General features: G+C 39.8%; 1 protein-coding gene across 1 annotated transcript in view; it reads right to left on the bottom strand.

Moving 5' to 3' along the window:
* Window positions 1-807: 807 nt before the first annotated feature.
* Window positions 808-12,337, bottom strand: part of LOC104488916 (serine/threonine-protein phosphatase 2B catalytic subunit alpha isoform) — a gene marked incomplete at both ends in the record, with an annotated part of 66,068 nt that continues 54,538 nt past the window's right edge. The window contains 3 exons of the mRNA XM_010131011.1: window positions 808-953; window positions 2,260-2,371; window positions 10,305-10,429. Of these exons, the coding sequence (XP_010129313.1) occupies window positions 808-953; window positions 2,260-2,371; window positions 10,305-10,429 (383 nt within the window). The remainder of the gene's footprint in view (window positions 954-2,259; window positions 2,372-10,304; window positions 10,430-12,337) is intronic.

Genomic DNA, 12,337 nt, shown 5'->3' on the forward strand with positions numbered 1-12,337 from the left:
CCTGCTGATTGCCAGAGATGAATAAACCTCCTGTGCTTATCAACTGAGATCTCTTTTACAAAACATGTTGAAAAGAAATTACCCACAATAACATGCAACAACACTGGATACCATGAAAAAAACTATTTGATATTGTTCTCTGAAGTTTCTAAGTTTGTAAGAAACTTCTCAGAACCCAAGAGTATGACACGAGCATCAACTTACTGAGCCTCGGTTAGACCATTTGCTAGACACTCAAGTGCAGTACAATTAAAAAAGCGGCAGGACCTATTGGGAATTAAGCTCTTGAGTCTTTCAAAAATGATTAAGTTTTGACTATAATCATTGCAATCATACCATAGTTTTTTATTATATTATGTTTTAAGTACTGTGAAGTTTTTCTAGAGCTATCTTTATCTGTTTTCCAAGAAAGCGCAGAATGCCTAACAAGATGCAAGGAATCATCAGATGGTGTGCTTACGTTGTGCTAGTGGTGGATAATACTTGAAAGAAATTAATGCTATGTACTCATTCACTCCCAAATATTATATACCCAAGACTTTTTTTTTAAAAAAAACCACAAAGGTGATAAACATTGTTTTTCAGGGATGCTGATGATTTCCTCGCCTCATTAAGATACATCTAATTGCAGCAATTCCTTTTATGTTTTATTTAAAAAGACCTTTAAAAGGTTATAACGTCAACATGAATGTCAATATGACATACAAGCATCTTACACAAACGAACTACAGTGAGATGATTCAAGTTTTAGTTGCTGGCAGTTAACTGTTCGCTTACTTACTAGACCTGAGCACTATTCAGACTTACTTTTCTGATGTCATCTAGGGTGTTGATCTCTGGAGACAAGCCACCGTGTACACACAGGAATTGTTGGTTCATCAGAGCAGCCAAGGGAAGGCAGTCAAAGGCATCCATGCAGGCATCATATACACGTTCTGAGTATTTGATTTTACCTTTTGAAGATTAAGATGGTATCAGAAAGTGCCACCAATATTTCAGAGGAAAAAAGAAATTAGGTTGCTGCTTAATATCTCAATCTTGCTCTCACATCTCTCTCCTGCACTGAGGACTGTACCCAAGGTTGCCTCACACAAAAAATTCTTTAAGATTACTGTTATTCACTGCTGGAAAAATTATTCAGATTCTGAGATGAAACTAGTAAGTGTTCTGCCAACTTTATTGTATTTTTCTAAAAACCTGTAAATAAACAATATACCACAATGGTCTGCCATGAAAACTATATAGCAAGCCTTAAAAGTCTGCTGAATGGTTATGACCTACTACATTATCAATCAATATACTCTCTATGAAGTAATCAGAACTTTAGCCCAGTCCCTTATAATTAATTATCTACAGAAATGCCATTATGAAATGAACGAGGTGGTACAATGAAGCTGAAATGTTAATTTACCAATATGCATATTAAACTCAGCAAACCATGAAGCCTTTGAGCCAATTAACATTTCCTTTATCCCTGATGCTAAAAAGGGAATGCAGACTAACGGCAACAGCTTCAGCTTAGAGTGCCACAGAAAAATAACCCTTCACTGTGCAGGTCAGGGTCTACATCTAATGAGCTTTTATGTGTCACTGTCTCTTTTCTTGCAAGACAGAAAGGAATTCCTATAAAAAGAGCATACCAGAAAGTTTAAGGCTACTTATAGGGTAAATTCAAAAATGCTATACTTAAACAACAACAAAAAAACCCAACCCCAAACCACACATCAAAGTATTTTGCATTTTTCTCCTGCTGCAGATGAGATGCCACCTCTTCCACCGGCCACCAGGGACCTGTTGCTGAGCTAGCAGAGCTGGCGTGCTGGCATGCTTTGACTGCCAGGCTGCTCGGCGGGGCAGTAAACCAGCAGCTGCTGCAAAAAGTGGCAGCAGCACGAGTTTACCAAGCACCTTCCGGCCCAGATGGCCCTGCAGTAGCCCCCAGCTGCCTCCCAGGCCAGGTTGGCAAGTGAAGTGTCTCGATACCTACGGTACCAAGTGTCGACACCCCTGGGTTTGTACAGGTAGTCAGTCACTACCTGCTGCAGGAGGTCTATCCCTTTCCTTTCTCCACCTGAGACATCCTCTCCAAGACAACTGCCCTCTCACAGTGGCACAGGGAACAGTGATTACAATTTAAAATTAGTCTTAGTTAACATGAAAAATATATTTAAAATTACTGATGGTAAACCAGTATCAAATACAAAATAATCAATCAAATTATTGAAAAGGGGATTAAGAGAAAGGTTAAGGAAGACTTACATTCTTGCTTAAATGTGAAATACTCTGTTAAATGTCTACATTCATGATTCCCACGAAGTAAAAACAGTGTTTTGGGGTAAAGGATTTTCAAGGCCCACAAGTACAGCACACACTGCAGATCAGAAACAAGAAAGAAAAATATGATTCACAATTAATGACATCATTCAACCACTTCTGTTCCCCTCCACCAAATAAAAAAACCCCAACCTAGCAGAAGAAAAATTATGTGAAACACTAATTTGCAATGAGTTCACTTCTCTTTTCATACATTACATGCAAACATTTCTCTGCACTGGACTGGCTGAAACTAGTATCAGTGTATTTCGATAAAGCGGCATCTCCACGTTCACTGCCTTCAGTGGCCCCAGGTATCAAGAGGTCACTGCTGTGCATCTCTAAAATGAAGTGTGCACTCTCCACCTGGCAGGTTCGGCAGAAACTCGCCATGGAAACAATTTCACTGGAAGATCCACGTTTCCTGGCTTAAGGAAAAGTTGCCCTAGAACAATTTAACCTACACTTCAGGAAATACCTCAGCTTCCATTATTACAGTTTTTACATGAACACGTGTTCGTCTTTCCTTTAATGTTGTCCTGTACAAACAACCAAGAAAAAAAAATCCACAAAGCTCTTGCATTAAATGAAGTTACTATGAAAATTCTAAAAAGCCTTTTATCTTTCCAGAAGATTTCTATTTGAGATGACATCTCTTCTAGATATGTTTTTGAAGACAAAAAGAAGAATTGCCGAGGCTAATCTCTCAAAATCATCGATTAAAATAGTTCATTTGAAAACAGCAGTGATGCCAAAGCATTACAGGACTCTTGACAAATGAGCAACCTTGCAGACTTCATGGAAGATTTACCCTTTGTTTCTGCTAGGTACCTGGCTGACAAACCCACAGCTCCAAGGACTCTGATGGAAGAAAGACCTATTCACCCCACGAGGCAAGTCCACCCATCTGCAAAAATGCTGTACAGACCACAACGCCCTCTCAAACCCCATCAGCTAGAAAAACTGTCTGAACAATTTCTCCTCCAATCCTTCCTTTCTTAAAATATCCATGAACTTCTGAACTGCTGCACAAGAAATAAAAGGCGTCAACCCCCCCACTTTCATTTGCAACTACCCTCTAACACTGCCCTTTCCTTTGTCGGCAAAAATTATTTACTTTATTTACCTTAATAACCAATAGATTGGGAATTCAGAATGTACTCCTAAACGCAGTTTCTGCTTAGAGTGAAATCAGCACTTCTGTATGTGTAATGCCTATAAATTTGTATAGTATGAATTCCCTTCTATAATTCAGAATGTCTTGATAAACAAATAATTATATTGATCGTGTCTCAACATTTTGACTTCTGCTCCCTCATTTGCTACGCAGCCCTCATCTTAAAAAAAAAAGGAGAAAGGATGCAACACTCTTACGTTGGTGCTAAACCTCACACTATCCACAGATAATTACAGAGCAGGAGGGGTTTTATACATCTACTCTTTGTCTTGAGTTTATTACACATAGACATCTGGACACTCTGCCTGCACTCTGTATTTTCTGTTCTACTCACAGGGTCCAGGGCTAGATAAAAAGAGCAGAAAGTGCAGGCAGCATCCTCCAGGACTTGCAAAACTAATTCTTCCCTTCAGAAACACATGGAAGGCCTCCCAGCTCATGCCACCTCTTCTGCCTTTCAGGCACTATTGTCGTGGCACGAAGCTAGAATAGATAACAGAGCACCAGGCGAACCAGGCTGATGTAATCCAGTGTGAAATTATGGTGTTAGGTTACAGGAATTACTGTTGTGGCCCAAAACAACACAAAGGGCATGCCTCCGGAAAGGATACTGGACTTTGCACAGAGAGGAGACTTGGGTTTGAGGATTTCACTTCACTGGGGAAGGAAGCCTACACTTCTCCACACTGCCAGCGCAATTCTGCGTCTCTTTGACGACGACTTCATTCCTCCAAGAACTTCCAGAACCTTTCACTTCTTTGAACTTACTAGCTAATGCAAAAATCTGATGTAAATGTTATGAGACAAGAAGTTTAAAGTGACAGCTCCATCTATGCAAGAAAAGTTCCAGCTTTTCAAATTGTATCTGAGTTACCTTAGAGCTTCTAATCCTGTCAAAGCACCTTATAATTTAGAGTGAGTAGATGAAGCGATTAAAAAAAAGAGTGGATTTCATTTCCCTTATAACTAAGTTTTTATTTTCATAAAGCCTTGGCAAGACTGAAATGAACACTAGCTACGTAGAATATCATCCAGATTTCGGAAGCAGGGAAAATAAGGAATGCTGGACGTTTTATCTTTTTGGCATTTGGTACTTGCTTACAGGTAGATTCTTTACGTGTGTTTATCTTTTTTTTCCTCCCCCCTTCTTTTGAAGCACTTACGAGAACCAGACTGAGAAGATAACATAGAATCAATGCAGTCCATAAAGTTCTGGATTTCCCTGTCACTATTCAAGTAATGCAAGACCACCATTCGCATTTGGTGTTGCTTTCAGCGGCACCACATTGAAGGCTTATTTTGTTTAGATAATTCCTTTTTTTCCCTTTTCTGTTCAGCAGTCCAGTGATGTAATATTGTAATAGTAAAGAAGAACTAATTAGCAATTTTTTTTACCCTACGAAAACTACACAGCAAATATGAGGTTGACAATTTTTCATGGCTTTTCAACTTAAGAGAGTCATTTACGTATTAAAAACTTATGTCCAAACAACATATCATGAGCAAATATTCTGTTGCGGTCCTTTTTTTAAACTCTGCTTTGCATATCATAATTCTTACCGAAGTAAAAAGATCTATGATAATTTGCCCTTGTTGAATATCTGAGCTTACAATCTTCAATTATTTGGTAATACTTCTTCCAAATAACGAGATCTTTAAATCTTTTTTCTCCAATTTTTTCATCAAGAATATATTATACATCAGCTCTGCTACAACTCTGTACATCTCTAAGGTGTTTTTCGCCTGTCTCACTTCATACTATAAAAAAAAGGGGGGGGAGGGGAGGAGTTACATCTCCTAAATGGCAGCCCTCAAGCACCCCTGCTTCCTTACTTGCTTAGTGTTTTTCAAGTGCTGAAATAGCACATATGTTAAGTTTATAACAAAGAGGTAATCTGCCCACCTCCCAGTTCCTATAGTCAAGCTGTTTTCCTGCCGAGGCTCTGGCAGCCTCAGCATCAGGAAAGAAAAGGTCTGTGCAATTACGCACTGTGTAAGCCAAAGGCACATATTTTCAAAAAGGACTTGGGATTTAACTCCGCTGTTGCATGCTGAATTTGAGCCTTTGCACAATTTGTCATCTCAGCACCTCCTGAAGAGGAAAACCACAAGTCCCAGACCTCCCGCATGAGTCTCAAGTTATGTGCTCAGAAGAAGGAACCTTGAAAAATTGTTACCGTTGCCACTAGACTGCAACCACAGCAGCACCTGTAACACAGCACGCTCACTTTTGGGGGCTCTTGCACTGATCATGCCAGGAAGAAAAAGATGCAGCTCACTGTGTTAGCTGTGTGGCTTTGTACAGTTAACAGAAGATGAACGCTCCCCGCAAATGACTGATGGCATCGGGCAATCCCTCAGCAGATGAAATTTGTTTTGGTTTTCTGTTTATTCTTCAATAAAGTCTTAGAAAGTGGACTGAGACTGGAGCAATGACAGCATCACCAGCATTCACTTCACCCACAACTTACTAAAACAAATTTATTTACATGTAATTCTTTTCATGAGAGAGACCAGTTAATAATTTTGAACAGTTCACTGAGTTCAGAAGCACCTCAAGTGCTAGATGCTTTCTTAACTGATGCAAGGTCCAATGGTCAAATTCCAAACACCTCACTTTGTTCTTGCTAGAAATACAACAGAAACAGTTTATCCTTCTCGAATTTTGGTGTTTGCATTCAGGAAATGACGATGTATGATTTTTTTGAACCTTAATACGTAACTCTGGTTTTCTTAATTTTGAATGTCAATTTAACTCTCCATTTCTTAGCTATCTACTCTGTCAAAAATGATCCGTATGTACCTTCAATTGACATTTAAGCCTGGATGTTTTTATGTGGGATTGAGCAGGAAAACAATTCCGACAGTTTATTTACATAATATTATTAATGCATTATAGTCTGTATTCACTCTGATTGTATTTTTTCCAAGGCTGATGAAAAGCAGTCTGTATGCGTACTCCCCCCTACACCGCATGGCATTTTTGTGTGCCCTTCAGAAGAGAGTTTTCAGACTCAGGTAGAGATTAGTCATTCTTCCTTACAGCCCATTCCTGCAGAACCACTTATGCTCCAACTATTCTTTGGATTTAAAAATAGCCTTCTGTTTTGAGCATTTGGGGTTTTTTTCTCCATAAAACTTGTTTGAAAGTGAGAACTGAGAGGTTTCTACCCCAGAGTCAAAACCCTGGAATGGTGCACAAGCACAACAGGGAAACGTTAGCAGTTATGGAGCCAAGGAAACAAATGCGCTATATCAGATATTGCAACTGGCAGAAATTTTTTATTCTAAGTGAAGAAGTGCTCAGGCTCTGCCAAAATATCAAATGGAAAAGAGAGCACAGCTATGGGATGAAGATTTGGTTTGTGCCAAAACCCTCATCTCATCCTATCGACAATTTTGACTGTTCTACCTGTTGTAATTCCTTTATTAGTCTCTCATCCTGCAACGGCTTGCTTAGAAGTAATTTTAATGACGTAAAACACTCCACCTTCAAACAGTGGAGCTAACTCTGGCAAAAACGGAACACACACGTGAAGCATTGAGCCCCTAGATCAAAAGCTTTGTGGGGCAAGGACTGTCATTGCCGAGTGCTTCATACAAATACTTTTGTCTTTTCCCCCCTGCATTATCAAATTTCTTCCGCCTACCTAATGCAATTTCTTCCTCTGTTCTTAATGATAATAGCTTACATTATACAGTACCTTTCATCCAGAAGAATCCCAAATGCTTTGCAGCCCACAGACAAGGATTATCTCGCCCACTACCAGAACTCAGCAAGGTCTAGGCGCAATGGTGTCACTTTTACACTAGGTATCACACAACAATCAAAGGGATTTTTTTTAAAGCTTCTATTACTCGTGTATCTTGGACCAGCTACTTAATTCTTTTGGAAAGACCCCAGAACTGCAATAGCCTCATGTCTACATAGCAGAAAGGAGAGTCAACAGATCCATGGAATGAACATCACAGTGTGACTGATATGGTAGAAATTTGCATTGAGATCAGGCTAGAACCATTCACCACCACGACTTCTCCAGCACAAAGTACTGGCAAGAGATGCTGCCTGCTAGACATGCTCAGGGCCCCTTCTCCACAAAACCATTCCCACCCACCCCCACCATGCCAACTTGTATTCTTCATCACTTTCCTTTCCTTGTCACTACTTATTGTCCATGCCCGAATACATAGCTCTACATCCAAGCAGACTCATGAAACAGAAACCTGCCTTTCCTTTCAAAGGCATTCTTTAATCAAGGTGACAGGTTGGGAGAATCAGTTATGTGACAAAAAAAGTAGTAATTTGAGAACCTTACATACAAAAGGGAATAACAGATGCAACAGCTCAGATATTTCCTTGGCACTGGCAGAAGCCAGTACTGCTTCCAGTGAAAAAGCAGCGTTCCAGAATGGAAAAGCTAAATACGGAATATAATTTGCTAAATATGTATGTGCAGGTTGCTAAATGAGTGATTTTAATTGCCTTTAATCTTTTAATTGGTAATAGTCCTGGAGCAGATTTCGGCAAACTGTCAGACAAGCACTTGAAAGCTGAAGCAAATCCATTTGTTCTATTCCTTACACTAAAAACCTATATAGAAATGAAGACATAACTCTCCCAGACACAACTTTGCTTGGTTGAAGTCTACGGATATAAACTAGGTTACTGCAACTGAAAAATGATAGTTTGAGACTGAGCTGCGCAACAGCTTAAGCCTGTGAAGCTACCCCCAACACTCCCAACCTTTTCCAAATGATCCAGCATAGTAATCCACACAGTGAAAATTTAGCTCACAGCTCACCATGGATCAGAAAGGGGAGGAAGGAGGCACACGTGGATCCAAAAAAAAAAAAAAAAAAACCATGATCAAAGTGCTGACTTCAGTATGAGACTAAATCCTAACTACATTGATTTTCGGCAGGTGGGCGAAAGAACCCTGCAATTCTTAAGTTTTTAGAGCATTTGCACTTGGAACAGCATATTTCTGTTTGCAAAATATGCCACCTCCCAAAGATTCTGTTAACATTTTAAATGAAGTTTTAAAGTGAACTAATTAAGTAAAAGTAGTTTTACAGAATTTGAGAAACTTCTCGTCATACTATAAATATAAAACTGGCAAGATGATCCACTTTACAAACACATTATAAATAACTCAGCTGTTTGGGATGACATATTTTTATATCAATATGTGTACTAAGATGTGCTATTGTTGTGTTAAAGGTAGGAGTTTAACTTTTGCCTGCCAGAGCTCAAAAGGCTTTCACTGAAACAGTCACAATTCTTACCAAAAACGTGTCCCTGTTTTGGGTGGGACCCAAAGGACCCATCCATGGTCCCTTCTAGTCTTCAGCCTTTCCCCCCAGGTAATACCCCTCCTGGCTTTTTACACCCTAACTGTTTCGTCTCTACCTCTCAGGTGATGTTTAGCATGATTTGAGTGCCGAGTTAGTTGAGTAACATAATTTAGTATGTTCTGCTTTAGGCTCGTTAGCATATTGAGGGGAGTGAATTTTAGTATTAATTTTGCAATGAATTAGGCCAAGGTCTTCAGTCAGACACTGGGACCTTCAACATTTACTTGCATTCTTCGCTTAGCCGAAAGAGAGTCGTCTTATCTTGAGAAGAGTCCCTCCTTCAGTCATTATTCATGCCAGCTCAAGGAAACCTCCACTTCTCAACATAACATATAAATCTTATGCTCACACGCATCTTGGCTCTTTGTGCAGAAATCCCACATGTATATAGAATGAAACAGCAGTACATGTGCTCTTGCATGCTGTCATCTTAGTCACAGACACACAGCCATGTATCATAGGACACCTATACTGCTTCTAACAGATAATGGGTAGTCTTCCTTGACTCAGAAAGGGTTAAAGTCCGAATATTTCAGAAAAAGGAGTCAAGCTGTAGCTCAAAAGCTGCTGCAAGGTTTTCTGACTGACCATTCATCAACTATGACCTGGATGAACTCAGTTTTGGTTTTACTTTATAACTGTGCACCAAGTGCACATCTGTTAGTTTGCATAACCAAGCATCAAAACAGAAGAAAAAAATCCAGCTGGTTTTATGAGCACTGGAATTTGTGCTTGATATTTAACTTGCTTTTAGTCAAGGATGAACAGGTTGGACAGGACACCGTTTGCTTTGCAAGCCAGCTAAAGAGGCTATCATCTGACCTCCATATTCTACTAGCTGATACTGGAGTCCACATCAGGTCCCAGCACCTTCAACAGAGCACAAGTTCCTCACTTCTCTGTGGATTCAAGTGCTGCATCAAAAGCCAGAGATCATGCACTCCTGTATGCCATATCTAAACAGAACTCTCCAGCATATTCTCTCCAGCACAGCATGTTATCTGGTGGCTTTCTGTCCCATTTACCTCTTATCTAGTCCTTTCATTCTAATAAAATTTCACACCCAGAAGACTCAGATAAAATAAACCTAAAAGTCAAATTGAACTATGAATTGTTCATCTAGTTTTTCTGTTATGCCTCTTTTCTAATAGCTCTTGATTATTCATCCCATTTAGCTTGTGCAAGCTACAGAGCAGACTGCTTTCTGTGCTGTATTTGGACAGCCACTAGTTGGTACCAAGGTCCATTATCCATCAGCTCTCCAGCACTATTACCTCCAGGTAATAGTGACATTTGGCTGGATACCAAGCAACCTTTATGAAAGCACCAACAGCAACTTCCTTTGCTCAGAAGTGGTAGGTATCTGCAAAGATCTTCAGTACTCCTAAACTGGTTAAATTGGGACGCTAAATCGACTGCAAGCAGTTTTGCAGCCAAAAAACAGAAACAAGAAACTTACTTCAATGCTGAAGTACCCTCTGTCCACATAGTCCCCCAGGAAGAGATACCGCGTGTTGGCAGGAGAACCTCCCACTTCAAACAGTTTCATCAAGTCGAAGAACTGACCATGGATATCTCCACAAACTAAAAGAGAAAAAAAAGAGCAATATTCAGATTCACCATGTGAAGATCATCTTAAGTGTATGAATTCTGAAGTCGCTGTCTTACAAGAAATTTGTTATGACAATTCTCTGCATCATTCTCTACTTAAATGACTGGTGAGAGCTGGCAGTTGCTCAGCAGAGGCCGTTTTTCTATGACATGCATCCATATACGTGCGCGCAAAAGGCTACCATCTAAAGGAGACCATCAGGCAAATCTGACCTATAATTTATTTTACACGGGTATCTGTCCATTCCTCTACTGCCCAGCAAAGTACACAATACTGGCAGCAGTAGCAAGACAAACCAAAGTCATCCTGAAAAAAAGAACACGTTCAAGTACGGTTACTCTTTCTTTCAACATCACTCCTCTATTTCTCCCAGTCTTAAACCGAGACCAACACCAACAAGCTTTCCATAAAATGCAAAGCATGTCTGTCCTGTGTATGCCCCTGGCTAAACTGAGACATTCCTGACTTCTTGTTTCTGTATAGAAAAAATGGCCTGCTTCCTTTCCCAAAGCATGTCTAAAACAACAGTACTCTGATTTTTCATGCTTTAACCTCTACCACTTTATTTAACCTTGTATAATTAGGATTTGTTTCACTCCACTGCAATGAAGACAATCTAGCGACTTCTCTAGAAAGAGCAGCTCCCAATGAACAAGACAGAGCACAAGTGATGTGCAGCTGGGACTAAGTAAGAATGACTCTTTGTGTGCCTTAAGAGTTAAGAGGTTGGCTCAGCTATCTTGTGAAACTGTAAACTCTGCGTTGGTTGATTTTAAGCACCTAGAGGAAGGCAGGTAAAGCTTTTGGAAGTCGCCATGGAAGCTTAAGTAACAGTACTGTGCCAAACCCGTCTGGCTTTCATTTTGCTTTGTTTCCTCTACCTAAGGGAGGGTGAGAACCATCCCAGTCCAGGGCCAAGCACAGACCTTCTCCCGCAATGATCCTTAACAAAGAAAGTGTTAATGGCCTTGACTGTTACTGAGGTCAGTTTAGACTGGTTCTCCCTTCAATAACTCAAAAAACCCCACTTTGCAAACCTGAAGAGTGATTATGAAAAAACTGAGTAAACTGAGGATCCGAGATAGGGAGCTCGTCTTACAACAGCAGCACAGCTCATTTACTGCTAACACTAAACTCAGAAGACCTCAGATGCTCTCTCTGATGTAATGGTTCAAGCTTTTGTATTCCAGCAGTGGTCTCATTTAAGCTTTTATCTGGAAACTGATACAGAGGTCTTGTTCTGACACAGATAAACAAACCTCACATTTACCGCATGCCATCAAGAACCCAAAGTCATGTCTCCACATAGACAAAGCATACAGATTTGTATACACTGTATATAGAACAGCTGTAACACCAAATCCAAACTAGCAGTGTTCATACATTATTGTCTTCCACCTTAGACTAGCGTCACATCATATTTTTTACTTGCATCACTCCTCTCTGATTGTACACTCTAGCAATAGGAAGAATAAAATATTGTCATTCCATCTAAAAACAAAACAAAAAACCGAAGAAAATCCCTACCCCAATCAAAACCAACCAACCACCCTTTGAGTACAAAAAAACCCACTGATGACACAGTCACTGCTTTCATGAATATTTATGTTAAACGGTGACACAATTCAGGAGTGCTGGCTAGCTGAGCATTCTTCTGTGACAGTAACAGGGTATTTTCCCCATAAAATAGCATATAGCTTATCACCACTGTGTTACACTGTAATCTAAAACACTGGGGAAGAAAATAAACTAGGAAAAAGAGATTGTATCTTCATGTTGACAGACATCAGTTATACCTTCTACCTAAGAATAATATCTGCCATTAATTATTCAAAATAAATACTATTTAAACTCTGGAGTGGTATAACACCACCACTCTT

Source organism: Buceros rhinoceros, unplaced genomic scaffold (assembly GCF_000710305.1).
Source record: "Buceros rhinoceros silvestris isolate BGI_N320 unplaced genomic scaffold, ASM71030v1 scaffold6552, whole genome shotgun sequence".
Classification (NCBI taxonomy): domain Eukaryota; kingdom Metazoa; phylum Chordata; class Aves; order Bucerotiformes; family Bucerotidae; genus Buceros; species Buceros rhinoceros.